The 22,045-nt window shown below is 40.6% G+C and overlaps 2 protein-coding genes across 5 annotated transcripts in view; one reads left to right on the top strand and one right to left on the bottom strand.

Annotated features, from left to right (window-relative positions):
• The window catches only part of DNAAF10 (dynein axonemal assembly factor 10), a 30,164-nt gene extending 26,941 nt beyond the window's left edge, over nt 1-3,223 (bottom strand). For 2 of the 4 annotated variants that reach the window (XM_008980581.5, XM_078348321.1), the window contains exon 1: nt 2,822-3,223. In XM_008980581.5, the coding sequence (XP_008978829.1) occupies nt 2,822-3,073 (252 nt within the window). In that variant the 5' untranslated portion in view covers nt 3,074-3,223. Of the gene's footprint in view, nt 1-2,708 lie in introns of all 4 variants that reach the window. The other 2 variants (NM_001270719.1, XM_078348322.1) reach the window with 2 other exon arrangements.
• Nucleotides 3,224-3,371: 148 nt separating this feature from the next.
• PNO1 (partner of NOB1 homolog) lies at nt 3,372-20,142 on the top strand. Its single transcript, NM_001270721.1, has 7 exons — nt 3,372-3,586; nt 3,814-3,963; nt 7,321-7,404; nt 7,892-7,952; nt 8,481-8,598; nt 18,309-18,379; nt 19,665-20,142. Exons 1-7 carry the CDS (start codon nt 3,392-3,394, stop codon nt 19,730-19,732), a joined length of 747 nt encoding a protein of 248 aa, NP_001257650.1. The 5' UTR covers nt 3,372-3,391; the 3' UTR covers nt 19,733-20,142.
• The last annotated feature ends 1,903 nt before the right edge of the window (nt 20,143-22,045 follow it).

The raw sequence follows: 22,045 nt of genomic DNA, 5'->3' as shown, positions 1-22,045 counted from the left end.
AGGATCCAGGTGAAAATACACTTAGTGGTTATTCCTGGCATTGAGATTATGAGTGATATTTTCTTCATTTTCCTGTCATATTTTCTAAATGTTCTATCACAAATACATATTACTTTTGCTACAAAAGAAAATTATCTTTTTAAAATTTGCTGAAATTCCCTAGCGTTTCTACAAAAGACAAAGCACTCTACTCCACCTAAAGGAGTAAGCGTACTTTTGAAATGCGTACAAATCATATATTCTTATTTTATTATTTTTTGAGGCAGGGTCTTTCTCTGTCACCCAGGCTGAAGTGCAGTGGTGCAATCATGGCTCACTACAGCCTTGACCTTCTGGGTTCAAGACATCCTCCCACCACAGCCTCCTAAGTAGCTGGGACTACAGGCACATGTCACTATGCCCAGCTAATTTTTGTATTATTTTATACAAAAAGTAAAGATGAGGTTTCATCTTGTAGCCCAGGCTGGTCTTTAACTCCTGGGCTCAAGCAATCCACCCCTCTGCCTCCCAAAGTGTTGGGATTACAGGTGTAGCCACTGCACCAGGCCTATTCTTATTTTAAAAAGTCACAAGTCTGAGCCCTGATCCTGCCACTGTACTCCATCCTAGGCAAGAGTGAGAACCTATCTCAAAAACAAAAAAAAAGAAAAGAAAAATTTCAATCATGTCCCATTTTCTTTGAAAAAGGAATAAATGGCCAGATGCAGTGGCTCAAGTCTGTAATCCCAGCACTCTGGGAGGCTGAAGCGGGTGGATCACCTGAGGTCAGGTGTATGAGACCAGCCCGACCAACATGGTGAAACCCCATCTCTACTAAAAATACAAAAAAATTAGCTGGGCACGGTGGCAAGCACATGTAAACCCAGTTACTAGGGTGACTGAGGCAGACTAGTTTGAACCTGGGAGGCGGAGGATGCAATGAGCCAAGGTCGCGCCATTGCACTCCAGCTCGGGCAACAGAGCCAGACTCCGTCTCAAAAAAAATAAAAAATGAAAATCCTTTAAATGCCTTTTCTTTTTAATGGTAGCTCACACCTTATCCTGCACTTTGGGAGGCAGAGGCAGTAGGATGGTTTGAGCCCAGGAGTTCTAGGCTACAGTGAGGTATGACAATACGACTGCAGTCCAGACTGAGTGACAGAACTACGCCATCTCTAAAAAAAAGAAAACAACAATAAAAAACAAAAAGAACCCCAAATGCGATATAAAGAAATTTTACTTTGTGTAGAAATCAGGAAGGACATCATACATTAGATAATCTGAACTGAACATTAGAATAGCAACAGGTGGCCGGGTGCGGTGGTTCACTCTTGTAATCCCAGCATTTTGAGAGGCCGAGGCGGGCAGACTGCTTGAGCCCAGGAGGTGGACACCAGCCTGGGCAACATGGTGAAACCCCATCTCTACCAAAAAAAAAAAAGTACAAAAAAATTAGCTAGGTGTGGTGGCACACACCTGTATCCCAGCTACTCTGGAGGCTGAGGTGGGAGGATCCCTTGAGCCAGGGAGGTGGAGGTCACAGTGAGCTGTGTTTTCACCACAGCACTCCAGGCTGGGTGACAGAGTGAGACCCTGTCAAAAAAAAAAAAAAAAAAAAAAGCCACAGGTTACTGGACGCTAAGGAAAGGTAAAAAGGAATAGGCCATGTTTCATGTTTGTTATTCAGGGAAATTTCAAGTGGGATGGGGTCTTACATACTTTCTATTCCAGACTTACCAGTCCAAACAACTGTATTCATCCTTTAGCTACCAGTGTAGTCCCTACCTCCTCCAAGCCGATTCTCTCCATAAATTTTGATCCCCAGAGTTCTTAACCTTCCCTGCGCTAGTAGTCTATTACAACCCTGATCTGATTATGACTGATCTTTTTTCTTCTTTTAGGTAACCTAAATTAAGAGTTTTTAAAAACTATAAACAGCTATAAAATGCTAGTGATTATTATTCTTTAATTCTTTCGCTAGTAATCAACGTGTAAACCTAATTTTGCCACACCCTGCTTAAATCCTTTCAATGGTTTTCCATTTTTCTTAGAAAAAAGGCATAAATCCTTTCAATGTCCTACAGCTCTTGTAATGTCTGCTTCCTGCTTACCCCTCTAGTTTCTTAAGGAGATAAACTTCCTCCCATCACTGAGCTTCTGCATATGCAGAAGCTCTGGAAACCTTGTCCTTTACTCCTCGTTCGGCCTAGTTTATGCACATACCAAAATCAGTTTTTACTCATCCCAAATCTGTTTTCACTCTCAGAGAGCCGTTATCATGTTACTTTGTGTGAGACAAGTCATCTCAGTTTGTATTTACGTATCGTTGCTTTGATTACCGAACTGAGTATCTCTCCCACTAGAAAATAAACTCCATGAGATCGGGGACATTGCCACTGACATGCCTGGGAATACCAGGCACTCAACTGATACCTGTCGAATGTGTTAGGTTGCCTCTTCCAACTATACTGCAGGCATACTGGTGCCCGCTTTGGCCGGACTGCACTGGGAGTGACAGGAGGGTTGGACACGGAGGAACTAGCCCGCGGATGAGCATAAACATTTTAAGTAGGAAACATTCCTCAGTCGGCGGTCAGCTTCTCTGGTCTTGCGCGGCTCAAGCTATGCTTTGGGGGGATGCTGCACGAAGACTCTGGCAAAGAGAAATGCAGATCCCAGGATCTGCACGCGCTCCCAACGGCAGTCCAGATGCTTGACCCGGCACCCACCTCCCGAAGCAGCTTCAGGTCCCCGTGCTGGATCTCGTACAGCTGAATGACGCCGGTGCCCCGTGCGAAGTTGCCCATGGTCACAAATTTGGCGCTGCAGGGCACCCACTTACAGTCAAACACCGTGTAGTTGAAGCCCTTCTGGATATGGGCGATGATCTGAGGCTTCTCGAAGGCCGACATGGTCCAGCCGATTTCAGCTCCGGCAACCGCCACACCCAGAGCCCCCCAAAACACCAACCTGGAAACCAGACTCCAAACATGGGCAATTTGACCCTCCTGCTTTCCGTACTCTGCCCCAGATGCCCTAGAAAGTTGGCTGTGGTTATCTCCGGATAATGCCAGATACGCTCCTGCGATCGCATAGAATGTTCCTTCACAACAAAACGAATTTGTTTATCGCCTTTACCCACTGTCTTTAGCACACATACATATTAGAGATTACAAAATACTTGTGCTGTGAGTGGCGTGACTGGAGTGAGACGATGAGCATCAGGCATATCTTAGGACAGCCTACATGCCCTTTCCACCCCGCCCCCAAATTCTGCAGGTCCCCGGCCTGTGGCGTTTTAGGATAGGGGCGGAGCTGCGGGGGTGGTTGGCAGAGGCTGGCTCCTGCGCTGTGGAGCAGCGCACGTGTTTCAGCCGGAAGTGCTTTAAGAATCCCAGGGTTGGAATCCGAAATGGAAGCACAGAGCGCCGGGGCAGAGGACGGCTTTACCCAGGTCACCCGCAAGGGTGGCCGGCGGGCGAAAAAACGGCAGGCTGAACAGCTGTCCGCAGCGGGAGAGGGCGGGGATGCGGGCCTTATGGACACAGAAGAGGCCAGGCCGGCGAAGAGGCCAGTCTTCCCGCCCCTCTGTGGTGACGGGCTCCTGGTATGTGGCTGGGACCGTGGGATAGCAACGAGGCAATGGCCAGAGGCCAATCAAGCCGGTGGCCTCTGGGCTATGTTGAAGCTGCGGGGGGCTGTTTTGCTGAAAGAAGTGATTCTTTGAAGTGTAACTAGTTCAGTTAAAGGAAGCCCTTTGTGGATCAGATGTCATTTTACAACTCCATCACCATCCCTCCATAGTTTCCTGAGTTGTGTGTTCTTTTATTACAGAGTGGGAAAGAAGAAACAAGGAAAATTCCGGTCCCAGCTAACAGATACACACCATTAAAAGAAAACTGGATGAAGATATTTACTCCTATTGTGGAACATTTGGGACTTCAGATACGCTTTAACTTGAAATCAAGGAATGTAGAAATCAGGGTAAGGAAAATCTCAGCCATTTCCCAATACACCACGCTTTCTCTCCTAGAGATGAAAAGGCTTGAATAGACTTTACTTAAGGGGACGTATTCTGTTAAATGGTTTTTGTCCAGTTTAAAAATTTACTATATTGAGTTTGAACTTCCCAAATGCCTTCAAAATCTGCATTTGATACAAATATTAGTTGGATTTGTAAGTTCTGAGATCATACCAAAATACTGGTTCGGCTTCTGTATATCTTTTATAATGTTCAATATCAAATTGAGAAAAGGTCGAGTAAAGAGATTGTCATAAATAGAAGTAAGTAAACAATGAACATAAGTACTTGCTGCTTTGTAAGAAGTATATACAGTCAGCATCAGGGATATGTTCTGAGATACGTTTTGTTAGATGACTTAGTCCTAGTGCAAACATTATAGAGTGTCCTTAACACAAACATAGGTGGTGTATTTGTTTACATATTTTTTAATATGGAAAACCACATGTCCCAGTACAATTACTGAGATTCAGTCATTTCACCTACTTGATCTGCATTGCCAGTATCCAGTGACATATAACAGGTTTCTGTATAGTCTTCATTATACTGCAATGAGACCACCATGGTGTGAGCAGTTGGTCATTGACCAAAATGTCATTATGCAGTGCATGACTGTATTTTAATGGTACTCTTGATTTTAAAATGTGTCATTTTGATAAGAAACATGTACTTATGTGTGTGTATATATACATGTGTGTACATATATGTGTATATACATATACGTGTGTATATATGTATACACATATATAATATATATACACACATATACATTGTGTGTGTGTGTGTGTGTGTGTTTATACCACAGCACTCCAGGCTGGTTGACAGAGTGAGACCCTGTCTCAAAAAAAAAAGCCACCGGTTATTTGTATATATGTGTATGATCATATGTGTGTGTGTGTGTGTGTGTATGATACATATGTGTGTGTATATATATAATACACACACATACACATACATACACACGATTATACATATATGTATGATCATACTATACCAGTCCTGATGATGGTATCAGAATCCTTAAAAATGAAAATATAATTTTGGTTGATTGACAGCATGAAATTTAAAATGTGTATATATATATTTTTTATATATAAATATAGATATCAAAAATGTAAATATACACACACATGATCATACACATACACTATATACACACACACACATACACACATATATACATATTTTATTTCGCTCTTTCGACCAGGTTGGAGTGCAGTGGCAAGATCTTGGCTTAGTGATAACAGGCGCCCACCACCACACGTGGCTAATTTTTGTATTTTTAGTGGAGACCGGGTTTTACCATGTTGGCCAGGCTGGTCTCAAGCACCTGACCTCAGGTCATCCGCCTGCTTTGGCCTCCCAAAGTGCTGGGATTACAGGTGTGACCCACCATGCCCAGCATATATATATATATATATATATATATATATATATATATATATATTAAATTCTGTGCTGTCAATCCAGGAAATAGACATTTAAAATTAATTTACTTTGGGCTTTCTTTTTAGGGTGCCAATTTCATGCCAGAATCGATAACCAAAATTAATTATATTTTCCTTTTTAAGGATTCTGATAACATCATAGGACTGGTGTAGTCTCATCTCCATTAGTGGAATATAATAACGGAACAAAGAGGCACTATTCTAAATAGTTGATAAAGTTTAAAATATCACAGAACAAGACAGAGTAACTCCTCTTTGTCCCTGTTGTCATTCCCTCTCATTCAGGCTTTTATGGTTTCCTGCCAAGGAGTCTTGTTTCCTTGTAGGTTTCTCTTATTTCATTGTTTTAAGTCTTTCCTTTCTCCACTCATCAATCTGCCAGTGCCAGATTAATTTTCCCAGACCACAGTGTTTTTATTATGACATCTTGGCATCTTCAACATTTCTAAAGGAAAAAGCTTCTGGCTTAACTTGCCTTTCAACTGGGAGATCCAGTCACAAATTTGTCTCTCACCATTTTTTTTATGTCCATACTTTTTAATGGCTTTGCCCTTTGAAGGAAGTCCTCTCCTCCCTGCTCCTTTCCCTTTCTACTTTAGTGCCAGTGTCTTTCTGGATCTACCTCAAGTTCTTTCTCTGTTATGGTATGTCCATTTTTCAGTCATTCTTCCGTGCCCTGAACTTTTCATGTGCTTCACTGTCCTATTTATTGCAGAATCATCACTTTGGATTCCACTAACATTTGTTAATGCTGCCATATACCAGACACACAGTGGTATTGCAGCATGCTCTACATTATTTAGTCTTCAGGATGTTCCCATCTTAAAGATGTGAGGAAACTTGGCCAATAAACTGATAAGGGAAATATCAGACTAATAAGGGAAACTTTCTATTAGACTAGTAGGGAACACTCAGGATCTTCCACTCTGACCTCTTTATTTTACTGATGAGAAAACTCAAGACCTGAAGTATCTATGGGACTTGCCTAAGGTCACATACAGGATTGGAACTAGGGTCTAGTTTTAAATGTGAAAGCCTGGGGGACTTTCCCATTACAAAGCCCATATGGTTTTAAATTTGTTGAATACGTGGTCTCCTCAGCTAGATTCTGGATGTGTATGGGATAGTGGAAATGACAGTTTTAGAATCAGACCTGTGTTTGAATCTTACCTTTTTTTGGTTTCCAGTACTTTCGTTTCCTCATATGTGAAGGTATTTGTATCACTTAACATTCCAGGTTTTTGTGAAGGTTAGAGTTATGGTGTATAAAGTGTGTTATTTATAGTACATGTTATTTACAATGGTAGGCATCTTATGGATGACAGTTATTTCTGCATTTATCAAACAAACTTTGATGTCAGGATCAGGACTTCAATCATTCTTGATTTCCCCTGTCGGGTGTGTGCAGGTAGTTAGGCCTGGAGCTGTTGATTTAAGAAACATCAACATATAAATGATAACTAAATCGGAAGATTAAGTCAGGACTCCCAGGGAAGACTGCCTCGAGGGAAAAGAGAGTTAGGACAGGCTTGGGCATTGAAGGGATGGGCAGAAGGTAGAGGTCCTTCAGAATGTGAGAGATTGGGTTGTGCTAGAGGAGTCTTGCTGTTAACCCCAAAATCTGACCATATAGTGCAGTTAGTTATTTGATACTCTTTGGGTGGAACGGCCAAGGTTTGGAGCTGGAAAGGTCTTGTTTTGCAAATGAAATATTGCACTTACCCCACCAGAACCTGTGTCATACAGAATATATTGGGAAAAGGTGATGAAGGAAAGTCTCTAATAATGGGAAAGGACATTTCTAGTATTTTGTTAGAACATTTTCTATTTGATTCTCAACTGTATTTTATACCTTTTTTTTGTTTTTTACAGACTTGTAAAGAAACCAGGGATGTTAGTGCTCTGACAAAAGCAGCTGATTTTGTGAAAGCTTTTATTCTTGGCTTTCAGGTGGAGGTGAGTAATTCCATGACATGTAAAATGAGGACTTGAAAAATACTCAGTGTGAACATTTCAATGGATTAGGCATTGAAAAAAATAGTAAAACAGGCCAGGCACAGTGGCTCATGCCTGTAATCTCAGCACTTTGGGAGGCCAGGAGTTCGAAACCAGCCTAGCCAACATGGTAATACTGTGTCTCTACTGAAAATAAAAAAAGTTTATTTTTCTTCTTCTTTATTTTTCTTTTTGTCACACTTTCTATCATTCCTTAGAAAATACAAAAAATTTAGCCAGGTATGGTGGTACATGCCTGTGGTCCCACCTGCTTGGGAGGCTGAGGTGGGAAAATTGCTTGAACCTGGGAGGCAGAGGTTGCAGTGAGCTGAGATCACACCACTGCACTTCACCCTGGGCAACAGAGCAAGACTCTGTCTCCAAAAAAAAGAAAAAGTAGCTTTCTAACTCTAGAGTGTATGGATTTAACAGTGTTTTTATATTATAGGATGCACTTGCCCTCATCAGGTTGGATGACCTCTTCCTAGAGTCTTTTGAAATTACAGATGGTGAGTATGTGGTGGTCTTTTCCTGTGAAATTTTGTGTCTTGTGTTGCTGACTTGGTATTGTGATGTGACTCTCAGTTTTCTAATAGCATCAATTAAGCTGCATTTTTAGCAACTTTTAAAAACATATATACTGGCCAGGTATGGTGGCTCACGCCTGTAAATCACAGCACTTTGGGAGGCAGAGGTGGGCGGATCATGAGGTCAAGAGTTCAAGACCATCCTGGCCAACATGGTGAAACCCCATCTCTACTAAAAATACAAAAATTAGCTGGACACCCACCTGTTATCCCAGCTACTCGGGAGGCTGAGGCAGGGGAATTGCTTGAACCCAGGAGGCAGAAGTAGCAGTGAGCCAAGATAGTACCACTGCACTCTAGCCCGGCAACAGTGCAAGACTGCGTCTCAAAAAAATAAAATAAATAAATATAGTGTTATTTAGAGAAATTTAGTTTATCATTAAACTTTATGTGGAAGTGGGTGGTGCACTGTAATGACTTACCTCCTGAGGTCTTGCTTTTCTTGTTTAGTTAAACCCTTAAAGGGAGACCATCTATCCAGGGCAATAGGAAGAATTGCTGGCAAAGGAGGAAAAACCAAATTCACCATAGAGAATGTGACACGGACGCGGATAGTTTTGGCTGATGTGTAAGTATCTAATCTTGACAAAATTATTTTCGTAACTTATATTTGATCTTTTGTTTTAAAACAGAACAGTTGTATTTTATGTATAATGCTGCTAAATATTTGTCAGTACAGATGCTCCTTGTAAACCCATTGTAAATTGAAAATATTGTAAGTCTAAAATGCATTTAATATACCTGACTTATGGAACATTATAGCTTAGCCTAGCCTATCATAAATGTGGTCAGAACACACATTAGCCTACAGTTGGGCAAAGTTATCCAACACAAATCCTACTTTATGACAGATGTTAAATATTGAATTCTGTACTAAAAATGAAAAACAGAACAGTTGTATATGTATTTGAAGTAGAGCATTCTGAATGTGTATCACCTTTGCACCCTTGTAAAGTTGAAAAATTCCAAGTTGAACCATCTTAAGTTGGGAATCATCTGTATTCTTCTGGGTGAATAGTCACCAACTTTGAAAGAGGCTTAAGTTGAGGAAATTTCAAAAATTATAGATCCTTTTCTCATTTAGCAATGAGGAAATGTTTAGAAATGCTATTAAAAGAAATTATTATTACAGATGAAGATTTAAATAATATCTCAGGTCAGGCACGGTGGCTCACGCCTGTAATTCCAGCACTTTGGGAGGCCAAGGCGGGCAGATTACCTAGGATCAGGAGTTCGAGACCAGCTTGGCCAACATGGTGAAACACCATCTCTACTAAAAATACAAAAATTAGCTGGGCATGGATGGCACGTGCCTGTTGTCTCAGCTACTCGGAAGGCTAGGGCAGGAGAATCCCTTGAACCTAGGAGAAAGAGGTTGCAGTGAGCCAAGATTGTGCCACTGCACTCCAGCCTGGGTGACAGAGCAAGACCCTTCTACCAAAAATAAATAAATAAGCAAATAAAATCTAAAGGGAATCGATTAAATTAGTAGGGGAGAACAAGCAATCAGTATTTCAAATGCCAGTATGAGTCTTCACCTTTTATAAAAGGAAGGGGAGTATCGTACATTAGGCAAAGCTAGAGAGCAGTTATATGTGAACATAAATAAGATGATAGGGGCTTAAAATAAAGGTGCCAGAGTGAAGCTGGGATTACTCCTGTCTGAGGTTGAAGCTGTTGTGTTGCCAGTTGGGGATCTTACTGGCAGATGGCTCAGAGATTATATAATACTATGAAGTTAGGAAACTGAACAGTTGACTGAGAGGAGGAGGGATCTGCCTGCGACTAAATCCTAAAATAATTTCATTTAATATCTCAATTTTGCTCTGCACTGGAGGACTCATCATTATATAGAATCTAAATTTTATATATTCTTATGCCTTAAGGATAACTATACTACTGTATTGGTGGCCCTCTTTACCTGAAGCCAGGTATATGGTTATATTGTTGATCTTTTATGGATTGAGCCTAGAGTCAAATAGGGAGCCTTGGGAGAAGCTGTTTTGAACTAGAAATTTCAAAAATGTGGAAATGCACACCACATTTAAAAATATGGCCAGACATGGTGGCTCACACCTGTAATCCCAGCACTTTGGGAGGTGAGGCAGATGGATGACTTGAGCTCAGGAGTTTGAGACTAGCCTGGGCAACGTGGCAAAACCCCTTCTCTATAACAAAATACAAAAATTAGCTGGGTGTGGCAGCCCACACCTGTAGTCCCAGCTATTCAGGAGGCTGAAGCTGCAGTGAACCATGATCATGCTACTGTACTCCAGACTGGGTGACAGAGTGAGACTCTTCACAAAATGAAAATAAAAATACTATATATAGTCTGAGCACAGAGGCCAAGGTTGGAGGAAGGATTGCTTGAGCCTCAAAGTTCAAGACCCGCCTGGGCAACATGAGGAGATTCCATCTCTACAAAAAAATATAAAAATTAAACAGGTGTGATTGTCCACACCCATAGCTCTAGCTACTCAGGAGGCTCAGGTAGGAGGATTTCTTGAACCCAGGATGTCAAGGCCACAGTGAACCATGATGGCACCTCTGCACTCTAGCCTGGGTGACAAGAGTGAAATCCTGTATCAAAAAAATTAATTTTTAAAAATCGATATACACATGTTGCCCACTGTATGGTGGAGTTATGTCCAGACAAACCTATTATAAATTAAAGATCTTGTAAGTCAAAAGTTCATTTTTGTCTTAGGATACTTCTCTTTTTTTTTTTTTGAGACGGAGTTTCGCTCTTGTTGCCCAGGCTGGAGTGCAGTGGCATGACCTTGGTTCACCGCAACCTCTGCCTCCTGGGTTCAAACGATTCTTCTGTCTCAGCCTCCCAAGTAGCTGGGATTATAGGCATGTGCCACCATGCCCAGCTAATTTTTTTGTATTTAGTAGAGACAGGTTTTCACCATATTGGCCAGGATGGTCTTGATCTCTTGACCTCGTGATCCACCCACCTCAGCCTCCCAAAGTGCTTCTCTTTAAAAATTGAAGAGCATCCTGAATGTGTATCACTTTGGCACAATTATAAAGTAAAAAAAAAGTCTTCAGTCATCACTAAGTCATGGACTGGCTGAGTAGCCCTGAAACCTTTTATGAATTTAGAAATCCATGGCTGGGTGCAGTGGCTCACACCTGTAATCCTAGCACTTTGGGAGGCCGAGGTGGGTGGATCACTTGAGGGCAGGAGTTCAAAACCAGCCTTGCCAACGTGGTGAAACCTAGTCTCTACCAAAAATTCAAAAACAATTAGCTAGGGGTGGTAGTACATGCCTATAATCCCATATACTCCCATGTTACTTGGGAGGCTGAGGCAGAAGAATTGCTTGAACTCGGGAGGCAGAGACTGCAGTGAGCCAAGATCAAGCCACTGCACTCCCATCTGGGTGACAGAACAAGACTCTGTCTCAAAAAAAAAAAAAAAGAATTTAAAATCCCAAACTGTAACTGATTTGCCAATGAAATTATAATCTGTCATTAAGTTTATCACTGGTAAATTTTGTAAGTATTAACCTAGAATTTACTAGTTGAACTTTTTAAAAGTTTATTGTGGCATAATTTACATACAGTAAAATTCTCCTGTTTTAAGTGTCCAAGTTCAATGAGTTTTTGGCTAATGTTTATGCATTGTAGTGCCCTGACACTCATACAGTTCTCTTACTCTGGAAAATTCCCTTGTTCATCTTTGTGGTCAGTTTTGCCTGCCCCAACCCTGTTCTGGGACAACCACTGCTCTAATTTATGTCACTTTTATCTTGTCTTTTCTAGAAATTCACGTAAATGGAAATGCACAGTATATAGGCTTTGCTGTATGACTTCTCTTAATTAGCATGTTATTTTGAATTCCTTCATTTTGTTGGGTGTGTCAGTAGTTCCTTTTTATTGGCAAGTACTATTTCATTGCATAGGTATACTGTTGACCCTTGAGTATTGCAGGGATTACGGATGCTGAACTTCCACCGTGGTTGAAAATCCATGTATGACTTGACTCTCACACAACTTAACTACTGCTGCTGGCTGGAAGTTATACCTGTAACAAACAATTGATAAACAGATATTTTGTATGTTATGTGTATTATATACTGCACTCCTTCATAAAGTAAGCTAGAGAAAAGAAAATATTAAAAATCATAAGGAAGAGAAAATTGATTTACTACTCATTAAGTGGAAGTGGATCATCATAAAGGTCTCCATCTTTGTCTTCATGTTGAACAAGCTGAGGAGGAGGAAGAGGGGTTAATCTTGCTGTCTCATGGGTGGCAGAGGTGGAAGATGTGGAAGGGGAGGCAGAAGAAGCAGGCATACTCTAGAACTTAATGGAAATACATTATAATTTCTGACTTTTTCATCTTTTCACTTCTTTATGGGGTACCAATCCTCCTTTACAGTTTTAGTTTCAGTGCCCATATCATAAAAGGATCTGTCATAACAGACATCAGAAGAATCTTGAATAATCAGAAACCTTCTGCCAAATTGTCTAATGTCACCTTTTCTGACACTGCTGCTTCTACCATCCTCCTCATCACCTGGCACTGCTTTGGAAGCACTCATCTCCATCAAGTCGTCTTCCATTAATTCCTCTGGTGTGGCGTCTGTTAGCTCTTGAATTTCTCTGAGATCCATATCTTGAAACCCTTCACCCCTCACTTTTTGCCATATCCACAGTCTCTTTCATAATTTCTTGGTTGGCTCTGTCATAAATCCTGCAATGTCATACAAAACCTCTGGACATGTCCAGAGAAATTTATAGTTGCAGGCGTGAGGCTTTCACAGCTTTTTCCGTAATAATGGCAGTGTCTTCAGTGGCTTAGTCCTTCCAGACTTTTATTATATTCTTTCTTTCAAGTTCTATTCCATATCATTGACGGTATTTTTCAGAGTACTGTCTGTAATGAACCTTAAAGGTCTTCATGACTACCTGATCTGGAGGCTGAATTATTTAGGGGCAAGGAGACAACTTTGTTGCCTTCAGCGTTGAACTCATGGGGTTCTGGGTGGCTGGGACATAGTGCAATATCAAAAGAACTTTAAAACACATTCCTTACTAGCAGGATACTTCCTGACTTCAGGGACAAAGCATCGATGGAATCAATCCAGAAAAAGAGCTCTCTTTGTCCAAGCCTTCTTGGACATCCAAAAGATAGGCCACTGGTGTTTACCTTTTCCCTTTAAGGCTTGGGGTTAGCAGCTTTATAGATAAGAGCAGTCCTGATCATAAACCTGAGTGCATTTAAACAAAACAGTAAAGTTAGCCTCTCCCTTCCTGCCTTAAATCCTGGTGCTTGCTTCTCTTCTTTACTAATAATTGCCCTTTGTGACATTTTTTTCCCGAACAGGACACTTTTCATGTTCACTACAAACCTGTTCAGGCAGATGCTATTTCTCCTCAGTGATTTTCTTAATGGCATCTGGGAACTCGTCTGCTGCCCGTTGGTGACCAGAAGCTACTTCTCAGCTGCTTCTCCTGTTAGCCGGACATTTTTAAAGCCACCTGTTTCTAACATTATCAAACCATCCTTTGCTGGCATTAAGTTCTCCAGCTTTAGATCTTTTACTTTCCTTTTTCTGTAAGTTGTCACAAAATGACTTCATTTTTTTTCTCAATTATATTAGAGTCTATAGACATATCTTTCTTAGAACAATCCCGCACCCACATAAAAGCTACATTTCCAGTTTGAGATTGTCAACAAAAGAATCACAAGATCTATAAATTTGGAGAGGAAACTTTATTTCTTATAAAAGGTTGCAGTCTGCAGAGTGGCTATTCTGAAGGCTGGGAAGTATAGCCTTCAGCAGAGACCAAAAGCAGACACTTTGAAGAAGGAAAGGATGAGACAGGAATTTATGCTGAATGGGTGGGCCAAGTATACTTATTTAACAGGTAATAGGAGGAGCTATGAATATTTATAAGAGAGGTCCTAATGCCTGTATACTGAGTAAATGTAACATACAACCTCTGGTCGCTGTGGGGTGGAGACTTAACATTTAAATGAGACAGTTAGACCCTGTAAGATACAAGATGAAGTAGGGACAGGGACATGAAGGCACTTAATACACTGCCTCTGGAAGCGGGTAGAACCAGTCCATCATCAGTGGCCTCTTATTAGGAGAATGTTACTGGAATAAGTCTCTTGTCCATTCAAAGCTGTGGTTATGGCTTGTAGAACAGGGCATGGGAAGAGGGAAGCTGGGGTCAATCTGTATCCAGTTATTGGTGAGCTGTAATTGTTTTGATGTTATCACAAGGCCCTTGCTTGTAAGCTGCTAGAGAAAAAGAAAAATACCTGTGGCAGTTAGAATGTTTACTCCTTACGTGTAGGGTATGTGGATTAACCCTTGCCTGGGTGGTCTTAGGTCTTGTTTACAATTTGATATTTTATTGCCATGGTCTGTTCTGTTTTGCCTAGAGGCTTTATTTTTTGTTGTATAAGGTAAAGGGGAATTTGGCAGAACTGCAGGTGTTTCACATCTGCTGTTGTAGCTGCAGTGACAGCTTCATGAATTTCCTTTTCCTTTTTTTACAGTGGTCCTATGGTAGATTCGTTTTTCTTGAAGTGGCAGGCAACTGCAGCTGCAGGCCTTAGACAACAGTATGTATCAGGCAGTTCAGCTTTTTCCTGTACTGTCATGACTTCTGTGCTTCTTTGGAGCACTTCCAACAGTACTAGTGGCACTTCGTGTGGGTCCATGGTGTTACTCAAAGCTTACAATATTGCATGAAAGATTAAAAATAGGCAAGAATAGCAAGAGATCACTTTTGACTGTGATAGACAATTTATTGGAGAGTCAAAACTGCTTGTGGGAGATGATCAGCATCATATGGCATTTTAAGTGGATACTTACAACACCTGAGGTCACCACAAGAGCAATAGGCAGTCGTGGCTGTGAAATTGTTACAGTCGTACAGTATGCACTATAGTTACTTATATGGAGTTACGACCCATCTTTGCATTTGTTTCCATTTCTGTAGACTACAAATGGCAACATATATGGTTTGTGTTTGTGTGGGTAAGTTTTGATGAATTTTAACTTTTTATAATAAATTTGTGTATATTTTATGGTAGTAAATGCTAAAATAGACTAGTACCTGCATACAATTTATACATTCATGACATAGCTTTTTCTTAATTTTGTGGACATTTCTACAATACTCAGCTTCTCTGTGGGTTTTTTCAAATCTCAGCTGGACCCGTGCAGTTCAAACCTGGGTTGTTCAAAAGTCAGCTGTGTTACATTTTGTTTATCCATTCACAGTTGCTGGGTATTTGGGTTGTTTTCAGTTTTTGGCTATTATGAATAATGTTGCTATTGAATTACTTACAAACTGAATTGGAGACTACTTGAAATTAAGAGATGTACTGACTCTTGCTTTTGCTATACACAGGCTAGTTAAAAAATCCATGTTTAACAGTTTATATTAGTTATAATAAAGCTGTTAAGATGGGCTGTTATGTACCTATAAATGTTATTTTTGATGAGTTGCTAATAACCTGGCAAAGCATAATGTGAGCCAGATAGAAAACTAAAAATAATTGGTTCCAGGCATATTTAGTATAGCAGATGGGAAATGATGTGGTCTATGTGTCTTGAAACCTCCATTCCATTCCAACTATTGCCCCATTACTTCTGCAGCAAAACTATTCCCACTTTATCTGTTCTTGTCTTTATTACCTCATCTTTCATGCTATATTTTAAATAATTTTAATCAAAGTTAAACATATACGTAGTTTGAAAAAGCCAAAAATTTCTGCTGCCTACCTCCATTTCACCCTTTCAGGGGAACCAATTTCAACTATTTTAGCTATTCTTAAATTATCCTATATTTTCAGATATTCTGTTCATGTGCAGCCTCTTGTTTTATTTTTTAGATTCACTATTGACTTTCTACCATGAAAAATGAAGATTTAGCTGTCTTTCACCCCCTTATTTCACCACACACACACTCAGCCTTTCTGACACTCCAGTTTATTTATTCCTTTCTCTCCACCTGATAGTCCCCTTGTGGTTTTCGTTAGATTAGTGTTCAGGATTACCTGAAAACAGAAATCAGTGCCCAGTGTACGTACAGCTGAGCCGGGTAAAACACTGTGACTGCCTTGTCTTTCTTTTGCAGCATTGTTTTCACTTGAGGAAGTAACTCTTATGTGTCTATGTGCTTTCTTCATTTCCAGTGTACTGATTCAGTAAAAAGCTAGAAGTTGTCTGTATCTCCTCTTGATGTATTCGAATGCATCTAATATTTGAGAAACCTCTCCTGGAGACATCTATTCCAAAAGCGCCCCCATGCTCTCTGCCTGCATTCTGGCTACACAGCCATCATCCTGGGTTCCCTGTGCCCTTGGCCCCTCTGCATTAGAGTACCCTGGCTCTTGGAGTCTCTGTCCTGGAGTTCTGCTTCTTGATATTCCCACTGCTGATTTGACATCAGTTGACTTGGGTCTGCACAGTCAGTTCCATCTCATCCATCTGCTTTCCATCTTTCTGGATTTTGTTACTGTTACCGCTTTCTCCTTCTCATATTTTTATTGTCATTTTAGTGGAATTTGGGGAAGGCGCATCTGTAAATGTTTGTTCTGTTCATCTGCAGGTGTCTGGAGGAAGAGCATTACAGAGGAAGGGAAAAGCACAGAGGTCTTGAGTTGAGGGCACATCTGGCAGTTGCCAGTGAGCAAGGAGCTTGGCTGAGTACCAAAGGAGGAGAGTGGAGAGTGATAGATAAGGCCTTGAGGTCATCATAAGGACTTTGGCTTTTACTCTGAGTGAATAGAAACTCTGGATGATTGTGAATAGAGGAAGGGAGGTGGGATGTGAGGGGGCGAGGGGCGGTCAAGGTAGGTAGGATCCATAGATGGGAGGTCCTGGTAGCAGTAAAGGAGTACTGGTGTTGAGATGAGCTGGAATGACAAAGTGGTAGAGAGAAAGTTGGATGTTTGAAATTGAAATTATGAGGGGTTGCAACTTTTGGTATTGACCAAGTTCAGTGTGTGACCATGGGTGTAAGAGGCTGGAGTAGGGTGGAAAACAAGACCCCATGTTGGCATAAAGGATATCAAGGACCCGAGAGGCTGGCATATTGGGATTATCATCTACATGGGTATTGACATGATTGAGCATGGTGATGGGAATAGCAAGAGAAAGACAGTGAGCCAGGAGCAGACCTCTTCACAGATGATCGATCTGCAGGGGCAGCTGAGGACCGCAGCCAAGCAGGGTGGTCGGTGATGTGGCCTGAGAGCAGATCCAAAGCCAGAGGGTTTTTAGGGAGGCAGGAAGGAGAGCATGTGGTCTGGATGTGGCATGAGGAGCCAAGGCACCTGCTCCTCCCCCAGGCCCAGAGATAGCTGGTTTGTGGAGGAAAAGCTGGCCACCACTTGAGAACTGGCCTTAGTTAAAACCAGAAGGTGAAGGGAATATTAACAGGGCTTGAAGATATAGAAGCTTTAGCTGATAACTGTTGTACAGGGCACAGTGAAAACAGTTTGGAAAATGGACTCAAAAAGGTAAAATTGTATCTTGTCAGTTTTATTTGTCATTCAGTAAAGAATGGCCATTAAAAGGGTCTGGATGATCCTCAGAGCCCTGAAGAAATTTAGATAATTTTTAGAAAACTTTGCAGTTGAAAACCAATTGTGTTGAAGTTGAGTTCAGTACTACATTTCTGGGTATTCACTATCCAGCTCTGCCAGAGTGTCGTCTTGGGCAGGATTTTGGATTTCATACAAACTTCTTTCCTGATCTGTAAAACAGGAATAACGTCACCTGATAAAGTCATGTGAGGCTTAAATGAGGGCATGCATAGAAAGCCCTGGCACATAAAGCACTCACAGGCTGGGAGCCATCATTAACTAAGAATCTTCACAGACTTTAAACAAAATTGTCTTTTCTAATAATTTTTTATTGGGATACAATTCATATACCATAAAATTCACCCTTTTAAAAGTGGTTTTTAGTATATTTGTGGAGTTGTGCACAGCATTTCTGGAGTACAGGACTTAGGTAAGGAAATGCTTTTTTGTTTATAATGTGTCTTTTTTGTTGTTTAAAGAAGGTTTTGCTCTCGCTCAGGTTGGCATGTAGTGGCACTCTATAGGCACATGCTACTATGCCCAGCTGTTTTAACTTTTGTGTAGAGATGGGGTCTCATTATGTTGTCCAGGCTTGTCTCAAACTCCTGGCCTCAAACAGTCTTTCCACCTTGGGGTCCCAAAGTGTTGGGATTACAGGGATGAGTCACAGCATCTCAGCCACTAATTTGTCTCATTTTCTTTCTTTCAGGAAAGTTCACATCCTTGGCTCCTTCCAAAACATCAAGATGGCAAGAACTGCCATTTGCAACCTAATCTTGGGTAATAGCAGTTTCTTTCATTGTCATTTTAATTTTGGAGTCAAACTACATTTGCAAAGCAGTTTAGGGTAATCAGGGTAATATTAAAGATAGCAAGTAGATACCCTTGGGAGATGGCAAATGTGGGCCTAGAGAAAGAATCAGAATTTTTTTTTTCTTTGAGACAGTCTTGCTGTGTCGCCCAGGCTGGAGTGCAGTAGTATGATTTTGGCTCACTGCAGCCTCTTGACGCCCGGTTCAAGCACTTCTCCTGCCTCAGACTCCTGAGTAGCTGGGGCTACAGGTGCATGCCGTCAAACGCCCAGCTAATTTTTATGTTTTTAGTAGAGACAGGGTTTCACCATATTGGCCAAGCTGGTCTCAAACTCCTGACTTTGTGATCCGCCCTCCTTGGCCTCCCAAAGTGCTGAGATTACAGGCGTGAGCCACCACCAGACCAGAAGTAGAAATATTTTTACTTAGATTCCATTTGTCGGCAAGAGAAGAGAAAGTGTTTATTGGGTAATAATGCTTCAATCTTTGCTGCTTTCCTGATAAGGTACAAAGAAAAACCATTGTAGAATAGAAGGGAACGTCACATTTTAGGTTCAACAAAGGAGCTGCTGACCAGCTTCAGGCAATTTAATTGATCCACTTAACCCATTTTCTTGATCCTGCGGCAAAGTCAGTACCTTCAGATAAGGCACAGGATCTTAGCGGCTTGCTCAGAAAACATGTGGGATTCCCTGGTTCCCTGGTCTCAGTGATTGGCTTCTTTTTGAAATATTTTGACAACTCAGTGCTTTTTGCTCTTAGAAGTTTAAAATAGTTTTTGGAGAATATTTGGGTATTATTTCCTTTAAAATTTTTTTTTTTTTTTTTTTTTGGTAATTTCCAATTAAAGAAAATGTCTCTGTTCTTTTTAGGGTTCTAGACTCTTTTTCGTATACAGTCCGCCCTCTGGATCTGCAAGGTCCACATCTGTGGATCCAACCAACGGCAGATCAGACTCAGAAAAAAATAATAATGGCAAAAAATAATACAGATTTTAAAACAATACAGTATTAACTATTTACATAGCATTTACATTGGATTCGGTATTATAAATAATCTAGAGATGATTTAAAGTATATGGGTGGATGTAGGTAGTTAATGTGCCTATTTTTTATATATGAGACTTGAGCATCCAAGGATTGTGGTGTCTATGGGATTCCTGAAACCAGTCTTCCTTAGACACTGAGGGATAGCTCTAGGCTCTGTAAATGTGAGTCTATTTGTATATATACTTTTCTTCCCCCGCTTTGCAGGAAATCCTCCTTCCAAGGTTTATGGCAATATTCGAGCTGTGGCTAGCAGATCAGCAGATCGATTCTGATTTCAAGTCGGAGACTTTTTATCTTGCCTTTGGACTCTGGAGAAAAATACTTTACGAGTGGTCACAAGAAACCATCTGAAGAATTGCAGTCATTTGAAGCCTCCATCCTTTCTTCCATTCTCAGCCAGAAGCATAAACAGAAAAGAAGGGTTTAAGAGTATTCACACTGAACAGGTTTTAGGATAATTTAAATATCAAAAATTGATTCTATTATTATATCTACACATTAGATGTAATTTATCATTTCTTTGAAATCACATGTAGCAGATTGCATAGTTTATAATACTCTTGGAAACTCCTTGTTTAAACAGCTCTGTGTGAATTTATACTTTTATAAATTCATAACTTCATAAAAATTAATAAACATTTCTTCTTTATAAATTGTGATTTAATAGATTATCTTAGAAAAACCTCTCTGAACGATGACCACTCCTTAATACTGGGTGATGTGAATAATTTTTTGTTTGGGGGGATGGGCTGGAGTGCAGTGATGCAATCTTAGCTCACAGCAACCTCTATCTACCTTGTAGGTTCAAGTGATCCTCCTACCTCAGCCTCCCTAGTAGCTGGGACTACAGGCATTTGCCACCACAGCCAGCTAATTTTTTGTACAGATAGGGTTTCACATGTTGGCCAGGCTGGTCTGGAACTCCTGACCTTAAGGGATCTTCCTGCCTTAGCCTCCTGATGTGCTGGGATTACAGGCATGAGCCACCGTTCCCAGCCTTGACTTGTGAATGAGAGGTCATAAGCAGTTGTTTGGGCTGTATTATACTGTATGAGTCAGTAAGAGCTCATCTTGGAACCTGTTTTGCAGTTTTAAAAACTGAAGAACTATATCACAGGGTTGATGTAAATAAAGTTTCATTTTTTTTTTTTTGAGACGGAGTTTCGCTCTTGTTACCCAGGCTGGAGTGCAATGGTGCGATCTCGGCTCACCGCAACGTCTGCCTCCTGGGTTCAGGCAATTCTCCTGCCTCAGCCTCCTGAGTAGCTGGGATTACAGGCACGTGCCACCATGCCCAGCTAATTTTTTGTATTTTTTAGTAAAGACGGGGTTTCACCATGTTGACCAGGATGGTCTCGATCTCTTGACCTCGTGATCCACCCGCCCTCGGCCTCCCAAAGTGCTGGGATTACAGGCTTGAGCCATCCCACCAGGCCTTAAAGTTTCATTTTAAAATGAGCATTTAAAGAAAGTATACATAACCAATGTTGGATATACAGATGCTTCTCAATTTATGATGGGTTTATGTCCAGATAAGCCCACTGTGAGATGAAAATACCAAAAGTTGCACATCCTAGCTTAGCCTACCCTAAAAGTGCTTGGAACACTACATTAGCCTACAGTTGGGCAAAACTGTCTAATACAAAGCCTATTTATAATAGTGTTGATTATCTCATGTAATTTTTGAAGATTACACTGAAAGTTAAAAACAGAATGGTTGTGTGGGTACTTGAAGTATGGCTTCCACTGAATAAATAATTCTAAAATTGAAAAATAAGTTAGAACCATCCTAAGTCTGTTTTCCTCTTAGTAAATGTGAAGTGTTAAAGAATGTTTTTCTCACGCAAAAATCTGTTCTATAAATGCAGATTAGCTCATTTCTGCCTGTTTAAATAGTATATCATTATTTTATGCATTGTAAAATGGAAGCAGCTTAATTAAACGTGACTTTGATAATTCTCTTGTGTATCTCTAAAACCCTTGAAATCATGTAAACTTCAGTGATAGGAGTATTAGAAAGTTCATGTAAGAACTAAAACATTATTAAGCTTGTTTCCTTTCTATCAGTTAAATGTGCTACTGTTTAAGATAGTTCGTACAGTGCATGGGAAACTTGTTCATTTATGCTTTTTTTTTGCAAAATACTTGAGAATCCAACTGAAAATTGCTGAATATGTCCCACCTCAAATTCTTATTTTTTATCCTTTGGCAACACCGGCATGGAGCAAGGATGTGTAATCAGATCCCTTTACTCATACCTTTTTGCAAAAGTCAAATACTTGGGACTTCTTTTCTGAGTCTGTGCAGGTTTCCAGAGGTACTTGCCTACCTTCATCCTTCATCCAGGAAGTTATATTCAAAATTGTGACTACTTAGTATACTTTCCTGGGGAATGAATGGGTCCATGCCTTCAATCAGGTTTTCCAAGCATTCGGACTGCATTGAACCATTGCTAGGTAACCGTTAATATTTTGAATCAACTTTCAAGGAATGGGCAGGAAGTTCAAAGCATCATTTCAATTGGCAAAATATGAGTCCTATGTATTAAAGGGCAACATTTTGGTTTTGTCCAAATTACTTCCTTT

The sequence above is a fragment of the Callithrix jacchus genome, chromosome 14 (assembly GCF_049354715.1).
Source record: "Callithrix jacchus isolate 240 chromosome 14, calJac240_pri, whole genome shotgun sequence".
Classification (NCBI taxonomy): Eukaryota; Metazoa; Chordata; class Mammalia; order Primates; family Cebidae; genus Callithrix; species Callithrix jacchus.
The sequence above is the reverse complement of the archived record's forward strand: the minus strand, read 5'-3'. Positions and strand labels throughout refer to the sequence as shown.